The following is a 21564-nucleotide window of genomic DNA, read 5'->3' as shown; positions in this document are numbered from 1 at the left end:
TATATTCTGAAAACTATAAAACATTCATGAAAGAAACTGAAGACCACACAAAAAAGAAAAATATTCCATGCTCATGGATTGGAAGAACAAATATTGTTAAAGTGTCCATCTTCCCAAACCAATCTACAGATTTTTTTAAAAAGATTCTATTTATTTATTTCACAGAGACATAGCGAGAGAGGGAACACAAGCAGGGGGAGCAGGAGAGGGAGAAGCAGGCTTCCTGCAGAGCAGGGAGCCCAATGTGGGGCTCAATCCCAGGACCCTGGGACCATGACCTGAGCTGAAGGCAGACGCTGAACAACTGAGCCACCTAGGCGCCCCCAATCTACAGATTTAATGCAATCTCTATCAAAATACGGCAGCATTTTTCACAGAACTAGAACAAATAATCCTAAAATTTGCATGGAACCACAAATTACCCCAAATAGCCAAAGCAATCTTGAAAAAGAAGAACATAACTGGAGGTATCACAATACCAGATTTCAGGATATACTACAGAGCCATAGTAATCAAAACAGTGTGGTATTAGCATAAAAAGAGACACATAGATCAATAGAACAGAATAGAGAGTCCAGAAATAAACCCACAAGTACACGGTCAATTATTCTAGGACAAAAGAGGAAAAATATGCAATAGGAAGAAGTCTCTCCAACAAATGATTTTGGGAAAACTGGACAGCTACATACAAAAGAATGAAACTGGACCACTTTCTTGCACCATACACAAAAATACACTCAAAATGGATGAAGGACCTAAATGTGAGACCTGAAACCATAAATATCCTATAAAAGAGCACAGGCAATAATTTCTCTGATATTGGCCATAGCAACACTTTACTAGATATGTCTTCTGAGACAAGGGAAACAAAAGCAAAAATAAACTATTGGGACTACATCAAAATAAAAAGCTTCTGCATAGCAAAGGAAATAATCAACAAAACTAAAAGGAAACCTACTGAATGGGAAAAGATACTTACAAATGACTTATGTGATAAAAGGTTAATATCCAAAATATATTAAAAAAACTTATACAATTCAATGCCAAAAAACCCAAATAATCCAATTAAAAATGGGCTGAAAACATGAACAGATATTTCTCCAAAGAAGACATCCAGATGGCCAAAAGACATATGAAGAGATGTTTAACATCACTCATCATCAGGGAAATGCAAATCAAAACCACAATGAGGGGCGCCTGGTGGCTCAGTCAGTTGAGCATCTGCCTTCAGCTCAGGTCATGATCCCAGGGTCCTGGGATCAAGCCCTGCATCAGGCTCCCTACTCAACGGGGAGTCTGCTTCTCCCTCTGTCCCTCCCCCTGCTTGTGCTCTCTCTCGCTCTCAAGTAAATAAAATCTTTAAAAAAAAACAACACCACCACAATGAGATATCACCTTATGCCTATCAGAATGGCTAAAATAACAAACACAAGAAACAACAAGTGCTGGCAAGGATATGGAGAAAAATGAATCCTTGTGCACTATTGGTGGGAATGCAAAGCAGTGCAGCCACTGTGGAAAACAGTATGCAGATTCCTCAAAAAATTAAAAATAGAATTACCACAAGATCCAGTAATTCCACTACTGGGTGTTTACCCAAAGAACAGGAAAACAGTAATTCAAAAAGATATATGCACTCTTATGTTTATTGCAGCATTATTTACAAAAGCCAAAATATGGAAGCCACCCAAGCATCCAATGATAGATGAATGAATAAAGAAGAGGTGTGATACATACACACACACACACACACACACACACACACACACAGAATATTACTCAGCCATAAGAAAGAATGAAATCTTGCCATTTATAACAGCATGGATGGATCTAGAAGGTATTATGCTAGGTGAAATAAGTCAGACAGAGAAAGGCAAATACCACATGATTTCACTCATATGTGGAATTTAAGAAACAAAATAAAAAAGGGACAAACCCCAAAATAGACTCTTAACTATAGAGAACAGACTGGTGGTTACCAGTGGGGAGGTGGGTAAGGAGATAAGTGAAACAGCTGAAGGGGATTAGAATACACTTATTGTGATGAGCACTGACTAATGTATAGAATTGTTGAATCACTATACTATATACCTAAAATGAATATAACACTGTATGTTAACTACCCTGGAATTAAAAAATTACATGAATTTAAAGAAACAATTCATATCATTTGTTCTTTGAAGCTATGAACATATATTTCTTTAATAGAAAATAAATAATATTTTTAATTAAAACTAGCAACTAGATACTTTGCTGAAAGTTACTGGACTATCTGGTACAATAAAATACAAACAGGAATAAAAGAGGTTTGTAACTCCACCAAGTAGATCCACATGCACCATCCTGTTGAACTTTGTCTCCACATCTCCTGACATCTGTGGATAACAGGCTATCTATAACAACACTGCAATCATCAACAACCAAACTGGGTCTGAATGATGGCGCTAAAGCTCATGTTCTTTCATGAGTAAGGTGGGCTACTGGACTAAATTTCTTTTCCTTTGACATCCAGAAAGTGTATTTTCCAGGGGAAGAGGTATTCCTACACCTAACAACAAAAAGCAGTCCCTTTATTTTATTATTTTTTAAAGATTTTATTTATTTATTTGACAGAGAGAGACACAGCAAGAGAGGGAACACATGCAGGGGGAGTGGGAGAGGGAGAAGCAGGCTTCCTGCAGAGCAGGGAGCCCACTGCAGGGCTCAATCCCAGGACTTTGGGATCATGACCTGAGCCGAAGGCAGATGGTTAATGACTGAGCCACCCACGCACCCCAAAGCAGTCCTTTTAAAGAGAAAAACAAAACAAAACAAAACCAGAAACCCTATGAGTCATCACCTAGCTTTAAGCATAGCAGCAATTTTCTTTAAAATTGTTCTACTGTTAGGAGATGAAACAAACAAAAATGAACTAATTGGAAGCTTGAACTGAAGAAGGAGCAAATGCCTATCACAACATCTTCCTAACCACAAGAATGGGATTTATTTGCACAATGATCAGGTTTTAAAGCTATATAGTGTAAATTAGTATTATAATCTCCCTGATATTTCTATAATTCCTCTCTATTCTTATTATCACTCTGTCATAATATCTGTTAGTTATTATATTACAGTTTATTCAGATAAGTATCTGAAACTTATTAGCATGACTCTCCTTTATTTAACAAAAGCTATAGGAATATGCCTAGCTAAAAGAAAAATTATTATGTTAGGCATGGCCACTATTACTGAGTTTTACTCTTTTTATACTCTTCTATTTTCTTTCAACCAAAGATTTTTTTATGATTATACAAACCTTGCTTGAGAAAAAGATGGCAGAGGAGTAGGGGACCCTATTTCAACCGGTCCCGGAATTGAGCTGGATTTCTACCAGACAACTCTAAACACCCATGAAATCAGTAAGAAAATAGATCTGGATCTCTACACAAAGAATATCGCAGGCGGTTGGTTCCAAGATACAAAGCAGAGAGCCCATAATTCCGTGGGCACAAATCCAGAGATAAATGGAAGGGGGAGGGAGACGTTGGGATCTTATACTGCCAGTGAGCAATAGCCTCCCACGCTGGGGACGGGGCACAGACTCGCAGACTGGTAGCAATGGAGAAAGGACTTGAGGGCAGCTCCCTGGACAGAAACCCGGAGTGGCAGGGCTGCGCCTGCAAACTGGGGGTGGCTGGTGGTTTTAGAAGCACAAAGGGCAGAGACAAGCCCCGACCTGGAGGCGAGGACTGGGAGCACTGCTGAGGGGTGCACAACCCAGAATGCTGCAGTTTATAGCAGCACAGACAGAAACCGAGATAGTGTGGCCTGGAGAGCTCACTGAAGAACAGACTGCAGTCTATCTGGTCTGAGGCAGAAGGTTGGAAACAGTCTCTTCTGCTCTGACTCTTGGAAGAGACGTGGAAAGCTGCCAGAGAAAGCCACCAGAGAACAAAAGCCCCCAAAAACCGGTTTTCACTGACCCCATCCCCCGCCACAGGGGGCAGGACAACTCTGCTCAAACAGGGTTGCTTGAGTAACAGCGTCGCAGGCCCCTCCCCCAGAAGACAGGCTGGGAAAACAAGAGGCCAGCAGCTCTAAGGTCCCTATAAAACAGGTGCATCTTGCCTGGGTTGTGGTCAATAATTTGGACTCTATACATTCCCTCAACCACCCCTCAACAGAATGACTAGGAAGAGGAACCCCCAAAATAGGAAAGACTCAGAGATTATCACTTATGCCACAGATTTACAAATGGATTCAGATATAACCAAGATGTTGGAGATGGAATTCAGACTAACAATTGTGAAGACAATACCTAGAATGGAGAAATCAATTAATGGCAACATAGAGTCTCTAAGGGCAGAAATGAAAGCTGAATTGGCAGAACTTAAAAATGCTATCAATGAGATCCAATCTAATCTAGATAATCTAACAGCTAGGGTAAGTGAGGCAGAAGAACGAATTAGTGACCTAGAAGACCAATTAATAGACAAAAAGGGAAAAGAAGGGGCCAGGGAAAAACTACTCAGAATCCATGAAAATAGAATCAGAGAAATAACTGACATCATGAAACGTTCCAATGTCAGAATTATTGGAATCCCTGAGGGGGTGGAGAAAGAGAGAGGACTAGAAGATATATTTGAGCAAATCGTAGCAGAGAACTTCCCTAATCTGGGGAATGAAACAGACATTCGTGTCCTAGAGGCAGAGAGGACCCCTCCCAAGATCAAGGAAAACAGGCCAACGGGCCGGCATGTAATAGTAAAACTCGCAAATCTTAGAACCAAGGAAACCATCTTAAGGGCAGTTAGGGGGAAGAGATTCCTTACGTACAGAGGGAGGAGCATCAGAATAATGTCATACCTATCCACAGAGACCTGACAAGCCCGAATGGCCTGGCAAGACATATTCAGGGTACTAAATGAGAAGAACATGCAGCCAAGAATACTTTATCCAGCAAGGCTGTCATTTAGAATGGATGGAGAGATGCAGAGCTTCCAAGAACGGCAGAAACTGAAAGAATATGTGACCACTAAGCCAGTCCTGCAAGAAATATTAAGGGAGGGTCTATAAAAGGAGAAAGACCCCAAGAGTGATAGAAAAGAAATTTACAGGGACAATCTATAAAAACAAGGTCTTCACAGACAACATGATGACAATAAATTCATATCTTTCAATAATCTCTCTCAACGTGAACGGCCTAAATGCTCCCATAAAATGGCACAGGGTTGCAGACTGGATAAAAAGACAGGACCCATCCATATGCTGTCTACAAGAGACTCATTTTGAACCTAAAGATACATCCAGACTGAAAGTGAAGGGATGGTGAGCCATCTTCCATGCCAACAGACCTCAAAAGAAAGCTAAGGTAGCAATTCTTATATCAGACAACTTAGATTTTAAACTAAAGACTGTAGTTAGAGACACAGAAGGACACTATATCATTCTTAAAGGATCTATCCAACAAGAAGATCTAACAATTGTAAATATCTACACCCCCAACATGGGAGCAGCCATCTACATAAGTCAACTATTAACCAAAATAAAGAGTCATATTGATAATAATGCATTAATTGTAGGAGACCTCAATACTCCATTCTCAGCAATAGACAGATCATCTATGCAGAAAATCAACAAAGAAACAAGAGCTTTGAATGACACACTGGACCAGATGGACCTCGTAGATATATACAGATCATTCCACCCTAAAACAACAGAATACTCATTCTTCTTGAGCTCACATGGAACTTTCTCCAGAATAGACCACATACTGGCCACAAATCAGGTCTCAACTGATACCAAAAGATTGAGATTATTCCCTGAATATTCTCAGACCATAATGCTTTAAAACTGGAACTCAATCACAAGAAAAACTTTGGAAGAAATTCAAACATTTGGAAACTAAAGACCACTCTGCTCAAGAATGTTTGGGTCAACCAGAAAATCAAAGAAGAACTTAAACAATTCATGGACATCAATGAGAATGAAAACACATCAGTCCAAAACCTATGGGATACTGCAGAGGTGGTCCTAAGGCGGAAATACATAACCATGCAAGCCTCACTCAAAAAACCAGAAAGATCCTGAATTCATCAACTAACTCTACACCTTAAAGAACTAGAGAAAATCAACAAACAATGCCTAAGCCACGCATTAGAAGAGAAATAATTAAGATTAGAGCAGAGATCAATGAATTAGAAACCAGAAACAGAGTAGATCAGATCAATGAAACTAGAAGCTGGTTCTTTGAAAGAATTAATAAGATCGATAAACCACTGGCCAGATTTATCCAAAAGAAAAGAGAAAGGACCCAAATTAATAAAATTATGAATGAAAGGGGAGAGATTATGACTAACACCAAGGAAATAGAAACAATTATTAGAAATTATTAACAACAACTATATGCCAATAAACTGAGCAACCTGGATGAAATGGATGCCTTCCTGGAAACCTATAAACTCCCAAGACTGAAACAGGAAGAAACTGACAACACGAATAGGCCAATAACCAGTAACGGGATAGAAGCAGTGATCAAAAACCCCCCAAAAAACAAGAGTCCAGGGCCTGATGGATTCGCTGGGGAATTCTACCAAACATTCAAGGAAAAATAATACCTATTCTCCTGAAGCTACTTCAAAAAATAGAATCAGAAGGAAAGCTTCCAGACTCATTCTATGAGGCCAACATTACCTTAATCCCCAAACCAAGCAAAGACCCCATCAAAAAGGAGAATTTCAGACCAATATCCCTGATGAATATTGATTCCAAAATCCTCAACAAAATCCTAGCTAATAGGATCCAAGAGTACATTAAAAGGATCCTCCACCATCACCAAGTGGGATTTATCCCCAGGATGCAAGGGTGGTTCAACATTCGCAAATCAATCAGTGTGATAGAACACATTAATAAGAGGAGAGAGAAGAACCATATGGTCCTCTCAATTGATGCAGAAAAAACATTTGACAAAATACAGCATCCTTTCCTGATTAAAACTTTTCAGAGTATAGGGATCTTCAAGTTCATAAAATCCATCTATGAAAAACCTACAGCAAATATCATCCTCAGTGGGGAAAAGCTGAGAGCCTTTCCCTTAAGATCAGGAACACGTCAAGGATGCCTACTCTCACCACTGTTGTTCAACATAGTACTAGAAGTCCTAGCAACAGCAATCAGACAACAAAAAGAAATAAAAGGTATTCAAATTGGCAAAGAAGAAATCAAAATCTCTTTTTGCAGATGACATATTTTATGTGGAAAACCCGAAAGATTCCACCCCCAAATTACTAGAACTCATACAGCAATTCAGTAATGTGTCAGGATACAAAATCAATGCACAGAAATCAGTTGCTTTCTTATACAACAACAATGCAACTGTAGAAAGAGAAATTAGAGAAATGATTACATTTACAATAGCACCAAAAACCATAAGATACCTCGGAATAAACCTAACCAAAGAGGTAAAGATCTATACTCTAGGAACTACAGAGCACTCATGAAAGAAACTGAAGAAGACACAAAAAGATGAAAAAATATTCCATGCTCATGGATCAGAAGAATAAACATTGCTAAAATGTCTATGCTACCCAGAACAATCTATACTTTCAATGCCATCCTGATCAAAATTCCAATGACATTTTTCAAAGTGCTGGAACAAACAATCCTAAGATTTGTATGGAATCAGAAAAGACCCCGAAGCTCCAAGGAAATGTTGAAAAAGAAAAACAAAGCTGGGGCCATCACGTTGTCTGATTTCAAGCTATATTACAAAGCAGTGATAACCAAGACAGCATGGTACTGGCACAAAAACAGACATATAGACCAATGGAACAGAATAGAGAGCCCAGATATGGACCCTCAGCTCTTTGGTCAAATAATCTTCAACAAACAGGAAAAAATATGCAATGGAAAAGACTGTCTTTTCAATAAATGGTGCTGGTAAAATTGGATAGCCACATGCAGAAGAATGAAACTCGACCATTCTCTAACACCACACACAAAGATAAACTCAAAATGGATGAAAGACCTCTATGTGAGACGGGAATCCATCAAAATCCTAGAGGAGAACATAGGCAGTAACCTCTTTGACATCCGCCACAGCAACTTCTTTCAAGACACATCTCCAAAGGCTAGTGAAACAAAAGCAAAAATGAACTTTTGGGACTTCATCAAGATTTCTGCACAGCAAAGGAAACAGTCAACAAACCAAAGAGGCAACCCAAAGAATGGGAGAAGATATTTGCAAATGACACTACAGATAAAGGGCTGGTATCCAAGATCTATAAAGAACTTCTCAAACTCAACACCCAAAAAACAAATAATCAAGTCAAAAAATGGGTAGAAGACATGAACAGACACTTCTCCAAAGAAGAAATACAAATGGCTAACAGACACATGAGAAAATGTTCATCGTTAGCCATCAGGGAAATTCAAATCAAAACCACATTGAGATACCACCTTACACAAGTTAGAATGGCAAAAATTGACAAGGCAAGAAACAACAAATGTTGGGGAGGTTGAGGAGAAAGGGGAACCCTCTTACACTGTTGCTGGGAATGCAAGTTGGTACAGCCACTTTGGAAAACAGTGTGGAGGTGCCTCAAAAAATTAAAAATAGAGCTACCCTATGACCCAGCAATTGCACTACTGGATATTTACCCCAAAGACACAGATGTAGTGAAAAGAAGGGCCATATGCACCCCAACGTTCATAGCAGCAATGTCCACAATAGCCAAACTGTGGAAAGAGCCGAGATGCCCTTCAACAGATGAATGGATAAAGAAGATGTGGTCCATATATACAATGGAATATTAGCCATCAGAAAGGATGAATACCCAACTTTTACATCAACATGGATGGGACTGGAGGAGATTATGCTAAGTGAAAGAAGTCAAGCAGAGAAAGTCAATTATCACATGGTTTCACTTATTTGTGGAACATAAGAAATAGCATGGAGAACATTAGGAGAAAGAAGGGAAAAATGAAGGGGGGGAACTGGAGGGGGAGACAAACCATGAGAGACTATGGACTCTGAGAAACAAACTGAGGGTTCTAGAGGGGAGGGGGGTGGGTGGATGGGTTAGCCCGGTGATGGGTATTAAGGAGGGCACGTACTGCATGGAGCACTGGATGTTATACGAAAACAGTGAATCATGGATCACTACACCAAAAACTAATGATGTATTGCATGGTGACTAACATAACATAATAAAATAAAATTAAAAAAAAATTGTACAAACCTTATGCTTGAAAAAAAATTATGAACAGAATAAATATTATTTGATGATATAACCACATAGAAATAAAAATTCACTCAGACTGGGGTAAAAAAGGACATACAGGCTTATATAAAATCCCTTGGGACACATTAGAAAATAAGTAGCAATACTCAGAAGCTGGGATGCAAGACAGTTGTTATGCATTATCTCCTTCCAGATCTTTTCTCCTCCTTCTTCCAAGTGTTCATACACAAGTTGAAGCCTAAGTTGGAAGGCACTTGAAAAATCCCCTAGCCCAGTCCTGACACTGAGCAAGAAGCTCTCTCACAACATCTGTGAAAAAGAGCTCTTAAACCTGACTAACTGATCACAGTTCTCAAAGCAGGCTTTTAGTGATACTACCAGCCAAGGTAGCCTTCTCCATTCTTTTTATTTTTTTTATTTTAATTTATTCATTTATTTGACAGAGAGAGCAAGCACAAGCAGGGGGAGTGGTAGGCAGAGGGAGAGGGAGAAGCAGGCTCCCTGCAGAGCAGGGAGACTGACGAGGGGCTCGATCCCAGAACCTTGGGATCATGACCCGAGCCGAAGGCAGACGCTTAACCAACTGAGCCATCTAGGCGCCCAAACAATAGCCTTCTCCATTCTTAAGCAACTTGGGTTTTTAGAAAATTCTTCCCCCTATTTGGCCAGCTGGGACCTGGATGGGCGGGCGTTACCACCAGGGATGGTTAACCACGGTGGCATTTGCTTGTAGGACAGATCAGTCAGGCACCCAACTGACTTTGTAATTTGGTGTGCAAACTGGAGCACAGAGTCAAAGGGGGTGCTAGAAATCATTATACCAGGACTGTCCCAGGCAGTATGGTATATGTGAGCACCCTAACTATCAGTAAGGGAGACAGGGTCCAGGCCCAAAAGAGAATGGCAGGATTTGGGAAGGTCATCAGGACCTCCACCAGCTGGGTTTGAGCTCAGAGCTTGGCGTATTCTTGTCAAAACAGCAAGGCCGTGACCTAGCTGCTCAGGCTAGGCAAACAACACGTTATGGAAAGTTTGGGGAATGAGAGGCATTTGCATGTCTGCATACCAAATACCAGACTCAGGCTTAGGATAACAAAATTAATTCTAGACCACTGATGATGAGGGAAAAGACCCCCATATAGTCAAGGTATGTTCCAGCACAAGGCAGGGCCAAGCCTGCAGATTCTGGACTATAGTGGCTACAACCTAGTAGGCCTAGAGAAGGTAGAGCTGATTGTAGCTACTTCAGTTTTTTGAAACAACAGAGAAGAAATTGCCCTTTTCTATATGAAAGTCCTTCAAATATTTGAAAACAGCTTTTACAACTGCCTTTTGTCATTTCTCCCACTAGCTAAACATACACAGTTTCTTCAGCTCAGGAAATGTGATGCTCCAAATTGAGCATGCTGGTATTCCAGATGAGGGCCCACCACATCAGAGTAGGGCAGAATTATCATGCAACCCATGCTTAGTGCAAGGGCACTTTTCATTAGTGGTTCACATTAACTTTGTGATCAAATAGCTCCGCAAGAACTTTTTCATAGAGTTCTGCTATCAAATCAGGCCTCTTCCATTCTTTACTTGGAAATTTTAATCCTTTGATCCCAAATGAATGACTTTATGCTCATCCCATTAAATTTGGAGGCACAGGGGAGGGGAATGCCTATGTTGATGCTCTGGCTCTGCAGCTTGCTCTCTGTGGCTTTGAGCCAACCACTTACCACTGATCCTTGGCTTCCTACTGAGGGAGAGGCTGAGGATCAGATGAATAAATGTATGTGAAAGCATTGTGTAAACTATGAAGTAAAATCAGGATCTAAGCTCACATGTATTTTTTCATTTGTTCATTCTACAAATTTTTATTCAATACCTACAACCAGATACTACACTGGCTACTGAGGATATAGTTCTGGCCTATAATCAATGCTTACAGAGATGATATAGTTCTCTGCCTCTTGAGTTTCTCATTTATACAATTAACTATCTGTTCCAGTTTTGTGTTACCTAAAAATGTGGTAATTCCCTTTATGCTTTTTCTAGATCTCTTTATTAACATTTTAAGTTATATGAAAGATGATTCTTGCAGCATTCTAGTGAGATCTTTTTTCAAGTTGTTACAAGTAATTAATTCTCACTGGATGCAGTTTTTCACAGAAATCCACATAGTTGTAGACTACCATCTAATTGAGAGTGCACAAGTTTTCTGCAACTTCTCCCCCACCCCCTTAGCAGCTGTGTCTGCTGTATCATGGACACTCTTTCCCTTGGAAGCTGCAGGAAGTCACTCTCTTCATGGCACCGGAGACTACCACTCCTGGTCTGGCTGAGATAGAAAGCAGGCTGGTAACTATTTACTGTCTTGGATTTCCACGTACTTCACCAATGTAACTAAAGAACATAGTGAACAAAAGAACATATTTGGCAACTGGGACAGCTTTTCTGTCTGACTTGATAGTACAGCTGGAGAACTGAAAAGAGTGAAGGATGGCATCTACTAGGCAGGGGGACAAAAGGAAGGGTTGACTTCTCTTCAGTTTCTTTCTCATCCTTCCTTTTGGCAGGCTAAACCCAAAATCTATTGCACAGAATCATTTACTGTAGACAATACTTTAAAACCAGTTTTTAAATTTCCATTTACCAGACTATGGATATAGCTTTGTTATAGAATATTTCTTTATAATGATAGTACTGCAGGGCTCAGTGAAGAGTTAAGTGATATAAATTGTTCATTCATTCATTCATTCTACAAATAGTAACTGAGCACAGAGGGCACAGTAGTGGATGCTACAATATTCTGGGAGATCAGAAATGTGGTCAGAATGAAGCAATAGGACTCCTCTGTGCACAAACCAGCTTTAAAACTGTCAGGGAATGTTTGAGGGACTCCACAACAATCATGACATGTTTGAAGACACCGAAAAGGATGCCTGATCAACACTGCTTGATTTGCACCAGACCCAAAGCCCGTGGAGGAGCACTTGAACTTGGTCACAATTGTACACACCTAGCTAATGGACTGGCAGGCCCTGGAAGGGGACTGGAAAAAGAAACAGGGGACATCTGAAAGAAAAAGCACATGAGAGATCAGTTTGGCAGAACGAGTCTGAACAGCAAGGCTTGCTGTTAGGGAAGTAATGACAGCACTCACTCCGGCTGGCTGCTGTGCACGGCTAGAAAAAAGAGGGGCAGGATAGAGAGGAAAGAACTATGCGCACTTAGGGCCCCAACCCCCACTTGTGATGAACCCCTCTGGGCATAAGGAGCCAATTGCATTATTCTGCTAATTGCAGAGAGAACACAGGAGCAGTAGAGAGACTGGGCTAAGTCATGAAGAGGTCCCCGGCAGGATAAAAGAGAGCAAAACAAGGGTATCAAAAGAAAAAAAAAAAACAAACCACTGGTCAATAGAGCAGAAAGATGGAAGAGCCTCAGATGTCATTTCCACATGGACTCTTAGAAGGAGTATCTTGGGGGTGAACTCTTCAGAACAAAAAGCTGAACATTTTGCTAATCAAGAGGAAAGGAATCCCAGTGCAGTAAGATCTGGGGTACTGCAGGTCAAATCTGGGAAATATCCATTATAGATCAAAGAGTTAAAATCAGATGTCCTATCTTTATGATGGGTAAATAAGCTTCAGTCAGTACCACCATCCATATGACCATAACATTTCAAAATACTAAACTAATGATCACTGATAATCTTTAAAGAAGAACCACTTTTTGACTGACTTTTTGATAACTGACTGGCTTGACAAAGAGGTACAATAGGAGAAATCTTAGTATGATTTCATTCCTGAGAATGGATACAGAAAATATTTGCTTATATAACACTTATTCACTGGATCATTTATTTGCTCTAAATGCATAATTAATAATTGGCAAAAAAAAATAGGCACTTCTTACATTGTGTTGGTTGGTTGAAAAGTCTTAGAACTTCTTGTTTGTACAGAGATTCATCTTTAATCAGCATTTGGGCTGCTTCCAAATTCACTGGATTTTCTAGCACTGGATTAGAAAGCATAACCTATAGGAAAAAAATATAAAAATTAAAGTTTTTAAAGTAAATTTTTTGCTAGAGCAAAAAGACAAGCCAACACATACAACAGTAACAAGCATTTATTACATGGCGACTATGTATCCATCTGGAGACAGATACAAAGACAAATGAGACATAGTCCGTCTCAAGAAACTCTTGGTCTAGGGGTGCCTGGGTGGCTCAGTTGGTTAAGCAACTGCCTTCAGCTCGGGTCATGATCCTGGAGTCCGGGGATCGAGTCCCACATCGGGCTCCCTGCTTGGCGGGGAGTCTGCTTCTCCCTCTGACCCTCTTCCCTCTTGTGCTCTCTCTCTCTCATTCTCTCCCAAATAAATAAATAAAATCAAAAAAAAAAAAAAAGAAACTCTTGGTCTATCTTGATGTTATCCTGTATGGTCATGAGCCAAACATTAGGATCAAAACAAGTTACAAGTTCCTTCCTCTAGCCTATTCCTTTCTATCACATGAATTTAAATTCAATTTACATATAAAGGAAACTAAACATTAGGAAACACTGAAACATTTCCATTAAAAAATAAGTTTAATTTTTAACGTTAAGATCACATTTAGATCATGGATAAACAAACGTATGTAATAAGGCTGTGTATACTGTGTATACTTCAACATCCCTCCAGATCATTGAATGAATTTGGTGTCTATAGTTTTCTATTGCTGCTGTGACAAATTAGCACAAATTTAGCAGCTTAAAACAATACAGACTTGGGGCACCTGGGTGGCTCAGTCATTAAGCATCTGCCTTCGGCTCAGGTCATGATCCCAGGGTCCTGGGATAGAGCCCAGCATTGGGCTCCCTGCTCAGCAAAAAGCCTGCTTCTCCTTCTCCCACTCCCCCTGCTTGTGTTCCCTCTCTTGCTGTGTCTCTCTCTGTCAAATAAATAAATAAAATCTTTAATGGAGCACTAGGTGTTATATGCAAACAATGAATCATGGAACACTACATCAAAAACTAATGATGTAATGTACGGTGATTAACATAATAAAATTTTTAAAATCTTTAAAAAAATACAAATTTATTATCTCACATTTCTGTAGGTGGCTAGTCTTAGGTGGTCATTTTGGTTTCTTTTCCACATTTAGTAAGACTAAAATCAGTGTCGGCTGGTTGGGCTCTTATCAGAAGTTCTGAAAGAATGTTTCCAACCTCATTCAGGTTGTTAGTTGAATTCAGTCCCTTGCATTTGTAGGACTGAGGTCACTGTTTCTTTGCTGGCTGTTAGCTTGGGGCCATCCTTAGCTCCAAGAGATCTCTTACAAATTACATCTGGACCCCTACATCTCAGAGCAATTAAAGTATGAAGAATCCTTCTTATGCTTGGAATCTCTCTGATGTTCCTTCCTGCCACATCCATTCTCCTTCCACTCTATTTCTCTGAGCAACACTTGTGCCTTCCTCTTCTATTGTTAAGGGGTTATAATAATGACTTTGTACACCTGTATAATTCAGGATAACTTTCCCATTTTAAGGTAAGCTGATTAGTAACTGTAATTCCATTTGCAAAGCCCTTTTACAGCAGTATGTAGATTAGATTAAATAACCAGAGGATGGGAGCCCTGGATATCTTTAAAATTCTGCCGGCCACCTGGGTGGCTCAGTCTGTTAAGCATCTGTCTTTGGCTCGGATCATGACCCTGGGGTCCTGGGATGGAGCCCTGCATCGGTCTCCCTGCTCAGCAGGGAATCTGCTTCTGCCCCTCCCATTCCTCATGCATGCGCACGCGCATGTGCGCACACTTTCTCTCTCTCTCTAATAAATATTAAAAATAAAATAAAATTCTGCCTGCTATAGTATATGTGCATCTGGACAAAATAGGGGACCAGCAGTAACCAAAACTTAATAGTTCTGCTAGACCATGATCTTGTTTATCTTGTACCTCAAAATTATTATTTTCCCAAATTGCAAATATTTATTCAATAATTTCAGTATTTTGAATAGTATAAGATGCAAATTAGATAATAAAATATAACCAAAAAAATAACTACCAGAATACTAAGTGTAGATGTAGTTCAAAGTGGCTAACTGACTTAAGTGTCTTAGAAATGATGTCAGTCATCACTAACGGAAGCAATAATCTGACATCTGATATTTCAAAGGCAATAAGAATTTACTGCTGTTATTTGAGTTTTTCTGTTTGGAAAACACATTTGAACATATCTCCAAGGATATTCTAAGTTTCTCAAATAAGGATTCAGTGTGGATGGCATTATACCTTTCAAAGTGGGTAGGAAGCAGATGAAACTTATCTTCAAGAGTAAGCTTTTGGTCTTTGGCTGGAGTGATAATCCTACTCAGAGAGGCACATCTGGTGAAGTTTATTCAATAGTCTTTGCATTGACACTATGCCTAAGACCTTTTCATATTATGTGTACACAAGCTACTAAGTATACTTAATGATTTTTAAGAACTAGAATATATTGAAATGTATGAATCAGACACCCTGCTAAAATAGTGAAAAGAAAAGGTCCAACTTTTATTTTTTTATAGACTTTGTCAGAGAGAGAGTGTGCACGCACGTGTGCGCAGGAGCGGAGGGAGGAGCAGAGGGAGAAGCAGGCTCCACACTGAGCAAAGAGCCCAATGTGGGCCTTGATCCCAGGACTCTGGGATCATGACCTGAGCTGAAGGTAGAAGCTTAACGACTGAGCCCCCCAGGCGTCCCAAGGTCCAACTTTTAAATTAGCCATGTGATAGTGTGGAACAACATAAGCAGCTTTCCAGAGGATAAGTACAAAAAACTGGAGCATCAGTAAAAAACTACAACAGTAGGTAGAATTTATAATTTCCAATTAGTTAAAGCCCATGAATTTGGAATTCCTTCTATGGATGGGTGTTGCTATTTACCTTTGCATTATATATTGAAGTACAAGTGTTCTTATAATCTTTTGTAAGATTATAAAAATTTTAGATGATTAGTATATTTAGACTTTAAAATATTTTAAACACCATTTCAAATGGCACTCCCTTGAATAACAATGTGATAACTATACATATGTCTCATCTATTGTTCAAAGGGAAATATTCAGAAATTATGGTCTATCCGTGTACTGTCCATTACAGTAGGCACCAGCCATATGTGGCTATTTAAACTGAAATTAAAATACATTAAAAACCCAGTTCTCCTCAATTACACTAGCCACATTTCAAATGCACAGTAGCCACATGGCTAGTGCCTACTGTATTGGACAGCACAGATATTGGACATTTTCATCAGTGCAGAAAGTTCTACCAGGCAGCACTGATCTTGAAAGAACTACTAAATAGCCATTAAAATATTAACTGCAGCAATACGAAAATTACTTGAGATAAAATGGTAAGTGAAAAACAGGTCAAATAAGTTGTACATATAAACCATATTTGGAACGATGTAAAAAATTCAGGATCATTCTTTCATTTGTGTTACTTAGCATCTCCTGTCAGCATTGTCCTAGGTGGGTACTGGGGAATCAGAGATGAACTGGACCTGTTCCCTGACCTCGAGGAGCCTGTAGTCCAACAGGGGAAGACATATAAGAAAACAGTATGTGCATTACAGTATTACAGTCCTCTGATAGAAATCTGCCGGGAGTACCACTCAGTGGGTGGGAGACAAAAGAAACCCCTCAAACACCAAAGCTGTCAATTCTACCTCTGAAAGAAAGTCAGGAAAGGCATCCCAGTGGAGGACTCATTGGCCCTGACTCTTCCAATGTATGCAGCTTCTTCCCAGACTGAGCAAGAGAGAAGCAAGAGAGAAGGAGAAAATGGGTTGCCAGTCAGAAACTAGACTGAGCACTTTTTAAGGTTCAAGACTTGCTTGGGTTTGTAACTTTAGAATTGAGAACTCTATAAATTTTTTTTAACATGAATTGAACCAAGCACTGTGAGGGAGAAAAGCATGAAAATATAATAGGAGTGGGGCTGCATGGTGCTGTTAGGGAGAGTCTGAAGCCCAGGTGTGAGGACAAGGAGATCGTTTGTCAGGCAAGAGAACTGAGGCTACCCTGCAGTGAATAGGGCAACTGAAAGATTTTAAACAAAAACACGGGAGAAAACATTAGAGGGAAATGCTAACCACAGTAGGGTTAAGGTTTTTCTTTATGACTATCATTGATTTTTTCTTTCTACTCTCTTTTTTTTAATTTGAGAGAGAGAGAGCGTGCTCTGGATAAGTTGTATTAACTGGGGTGGGGGGGAAGGGGCAGCAGGAGAAGGAGAGAGAAAATTCCAAGCAGAATCCCCACTGAGCCTCACAACATTCAGTTTTATTATTCTTTTTTATTTAAAGATTTATTTATTTGAGAAAGAGAGCACATGCTTGTGCAGGGGTGGGGGGGAGAGGGGGAGGGGAGAGAGAATCTCAAGGAAACTCCCTGCTGAGCACAGAGCCTGATGTGGGGCTCCATCTCACCACACTGAGATCATGATCTAAGCCAAAATCAAGAGTCAGATGCTTACTGACTGAGCCACCCAGGCGCCCCTCAGTTTTACTATTCTTAAGGCAGATCCTAATTCAGGTAGAAGAGACAAGGACTATGACTCAGTTTGAAGGAATCAAAAAGATCAACCCCAGATATTTGCAGATCATGCTCACTTAGTTCTTTATAGTTTTTGTTCGAATGTCTCTCCCCAAACATGGCTTAGCACAGGTAGGTGCTCAATACATATTTGTAGAATGAATGAATGGATAAGTTTGGACATTTAACCTCTAAGAAAGATTGCTTTTCTCAGTATACTAAGATGACTAGACAGAAAATTTTTTTCAAAAATAAGAAATGGGATTTGTATTATAATTCTATGTGATTGAGAGAATTCAATTAAGCCAGAATACTACATTTCTGTAAGTATTCCAAATAATCAAAATTTAATAGTTTATCTTCAGATACTATTAATGATGAGTAGGTCCATGGGAAAGTCACTAAGTCAGATTACAGGTGGTCAAACCAAGTGCCATTGAAATAATTTATTTTAGCACCACATGAGAAAAGAGGTTTTTTGAGAGTCAGAAATAACAGAACACTGAGGCATGCTCCTAAGGACCATGAATCCAGGGGGCAAAGGGGCATTCCAGAAACAGGCAACAATCTGAAGGGAGGAAAAAAATCCCTGCTTTAATTGTTCACTGGATTTGATATGAAAGTTTATAAAAGAGCAAGTAGTTAGCACTGTCAGAAACAAAGGATAAAGCTGAACATTTTAAGTTGTAGTCATTTGGTTCACCTTTCTAAGGAAGACAGATTCATGAATGAGGAAAGATCATATCCAATATTATGAAGTAAAGTTAGAAGCCAAAAGAAAACTTGAGACTATATTTCTAGAATTGAAACCATCCAGTTCTTTTTTAAATAAAACATATATTCTTTCATTGTAAAGGGCAGTAACTATCAGTTTCACTTTAAAATAATATTTATAAGTTCCACTTTATAGCCTTGGTGTAAAAATGCTATTGATTTAAATAAGGTTATTCAAATCCTTCAAACATTTAAATATTCATTGTACATCTTCCATATATTTTGAGTAACTGGGACAGTTGAAAGTATTAAAGAGAGCATTATATTAACCTGTTCTTACCTGGAGGGTAAGTAAGATGCTGCTCAAGGTATAGCTTGTATTCCACTTATCGGGGTCATCCAAAATATCTATACAAGCCCGACCAGTATTTTGGTCTACTGTATTAAAATAATACATGAATATTCACACATAGAATACAATTATTATTTAAAATATCATAGGCAAAATCAGAAAGCAAAAGACAAAGCAGGAAGGCATTTTCAATGAATGTGACCGACAGCTGATGTAGTATAGCTGTTAAAAGCATGGGCTTTAGTGTCAGACACACGTAGATCTGAATGTTGACTCCCCCACCTGTTGAGCAATTTAACTTTATCACTCTAGGTCTCACTTTCCTAATACGTGAAATGGGGATATCATGAAAGTACCTTCCTTCACTGAAAAGAATTAAAAAATAAAGTACTTAATAGAGTACCTGACATGTGGCAAATCCCCCCAAATGATAGACATCATTATTAACAATAGTCTTATTAATATATAAAAAAATTTTTGTAAATGACTAAGAGAAACATTTCTATTCTAACAGAAAAATCTTGCAATAAAAAGTTAAGAACTGAAAAGAAAATTTTGAAAAGGTGAAAAGAGGGGTGTTGGATTTGACATTGTACTGTAAAACCACAATAATTAGAACTGCAGAGTGGGACATGAGATTAAACAATGTGATAAGAGCCTTTAGAAACAAAACCTAGTATGTATTAAAACTGTTGTATGTTAAAAGTGCAATTATGATTCAGCAGCAAAAGAGGATTATCAACAAATGGCATTGATAAGTGCTGTGCAAATTACTGATTGTCCTTTGGTATTTGCACTTCCTTTCTTCCATCTCTTCTGGAATAAGGAGCACTATGCCTGCCCCCCATCTCCATCCCTCTGTGTGGTTTTTGATAAATACATGGTTGCCCACATTTTCCCCAGCCTTTCCTCCAGCAAGACGTGGCCATGTAACTAAGTTGTAATTGTGGGATATCAGCAGAAGGAAAGTGCACAACTTCTAGATCATACTTCCTGATGGGAGTTGTTTTGCCCTCTTTTTCTTTTCCCCTTCCCACTGGCTGGAAATGGTCAGAGTAAAAGTCTTACATCCAGAAATGATAACCGCAGGTTGAGACGGCAAAACCTCCCTGCCAGCTTTGTTTTGTCATACACAGATTGGAAAGATATAGAGAAGCTTGGCCTATGCCCTAACAAATTAATTAAATCAGTATTAAAAAAAAAAAGAATGGAGTTAAATATGAAAAATAAGACTACGGAATAACTAAAAGAATATTAAAATGATGATTTGATTGTATTTGGGGAAGAGATCATCTAAGTTTAAAGGTAATTGCAAAAATCTCAAAGGATGAGACTAATAGATTTGACTACATAAAAATTTTTAAACCCCAGATATAAAAAAACCAGCATAAGCAAAATTTTAAATTAGTGACAAAGGGAAATATTTGCAATATCTAAGACAATGTAATAACACCGTTAAGTCTGATGGTTCACAAAATAAGAAATACAATCAACAGACATGAAAAAATGTTTAACTCACAAGTATTCAAAGAAGTGCTTATTAAAATAACAGTGGCAGGGCGCCTGGGTGGCTCAGATGGTTAAGCGTCTGCCTTAGGCTCAGGTCATGATCCCAGGGTCCTGGGATCGAGTCCCGCATCGGGCTCCCTGCTCCTTGGGAGCCTGCTTCTCCCTCTGCCTCTCTCTCTCTCTCTCTCTCTCTGGCTCTCATGAATAAATAAATAAAATCTTTAAAAATAAATAAATAAAATAAAATAAAATAACAGTGACATTCTTATTAAATTGGCAAAAAATGTCTCTGAAGTGTCAACGCCCAGATATGGAAAGTGCTAAAATGACTTTATACACAGTTATGGGTGGAAGTGTAAATAACATCCCAAAAGGCAACTTGGCTTTATGTATCTGAACACTTAGGACCCTATAGAGCCATCCCTTGGAGTTTGGAGGCTAATAAATACTACTCCCTTCCTCCCAAGCTCATATATAATGAAATAGACCTAAGTGTTGAAAGATGGAAGTTAAAAAATCAACTTTATTGTAGGTAAGACTGAAATGGAGAATGCATGTGATCAATGGCTTTACTCGAGCTCCACAAAAGCCCCCCTGATTTGAACTTAACACCCAAACTGAAGGCCTGCCTGTTTCCTGCCTGGAGAAAGCCATAGGGAACCCATTCTAAGGGAAGACTGTCTGGAAAGAAAGTGTTGGGCCACACATGTTCAATTTTTTTCTCCTATTTCCTCAATAGGTAAGTCACTCAAGGAGTGAGGGAGGGAAAGAAGAGCAATCACAAGTTTTCTGTAATTTCCCTCCTAGAGACAGAGGTTCTCTGTACTCTGTGGAAATGGAAGGTGTGAGAACTAGGGGATAGCACTGACCCCCACTACATTTAACCAGTAATTCCACTCCTGTTTATGTTAAGCAAATAATAGCAACTGTACACAATGAACTGTGTACCATAGATTTAATTTTATACCTTAAAAATAGGTTTAATTACAAAGTAATAATATACTTGGAAAAAATTATATAAAAGTACATGGTGATTGCATGGAGCACTGTGTGTTATATGCAAACAATACATCATGGAACACTACATCAAAAACTAATGATGAAATACATGGTGATTAACATAACATAAAAAAAAGTACATAATGATTAACATAATAAAAAATAACAAAATAAATCATATTTTACAAATAAAAGTATGTAAAGTAAAATATGAACGCTC

The 21564-nt window shown here is 39.0% G+C and overlaps 1 protein-coding gene across 7 annotated transcripts in view; it reads right to left on the bottom strand.

The window, feature by feature from the left end:
• Positions 1–21564, bottom strand: part of UBE2U (ubiquitin conjugating enzyme E2 U) — a 65680-nt gene that overhangs the window by 38605 nt on the left and 5511 nt on the right. For 4 of the 7 annotated variants that reach the window (XM_027616731.2, XM_027616750.1, XM_027616735.2 and 1 more), the window contains one exon: positions 13125–13245. In XM_027616731.2, coding sequence (XP_027472532.1) covers positions 13125–13245 — 121 coding nt within the window. Of the gene's footprint in view, positions 1–13124; positions 13246–18824; positions 18923–21564 lie in introns of all 7 variants that reach the window. The other 3 variants (XM_027616707.2, XM_027616714.2, XM_027616722.2) reach the window with 1 other exon arrangement.

Source organism: Zalophus californianus, chromosome 4 (genome assembly GCF_009762305.2).
Source record: "Zalophus californianus isolate mZalCal1 chromosome 4, mZalCal1.pri.v2, whole genome shotgun sequence".
Lineage (NCBI taxonomy): Eukaryota > Metazoa > Chordata > Mammalia > Carnivora > Otariidae > Zalophus > Zalophus californianus.
This window is presented reverse-complemented; position numbering and strand designations above follow the sequence as displayed.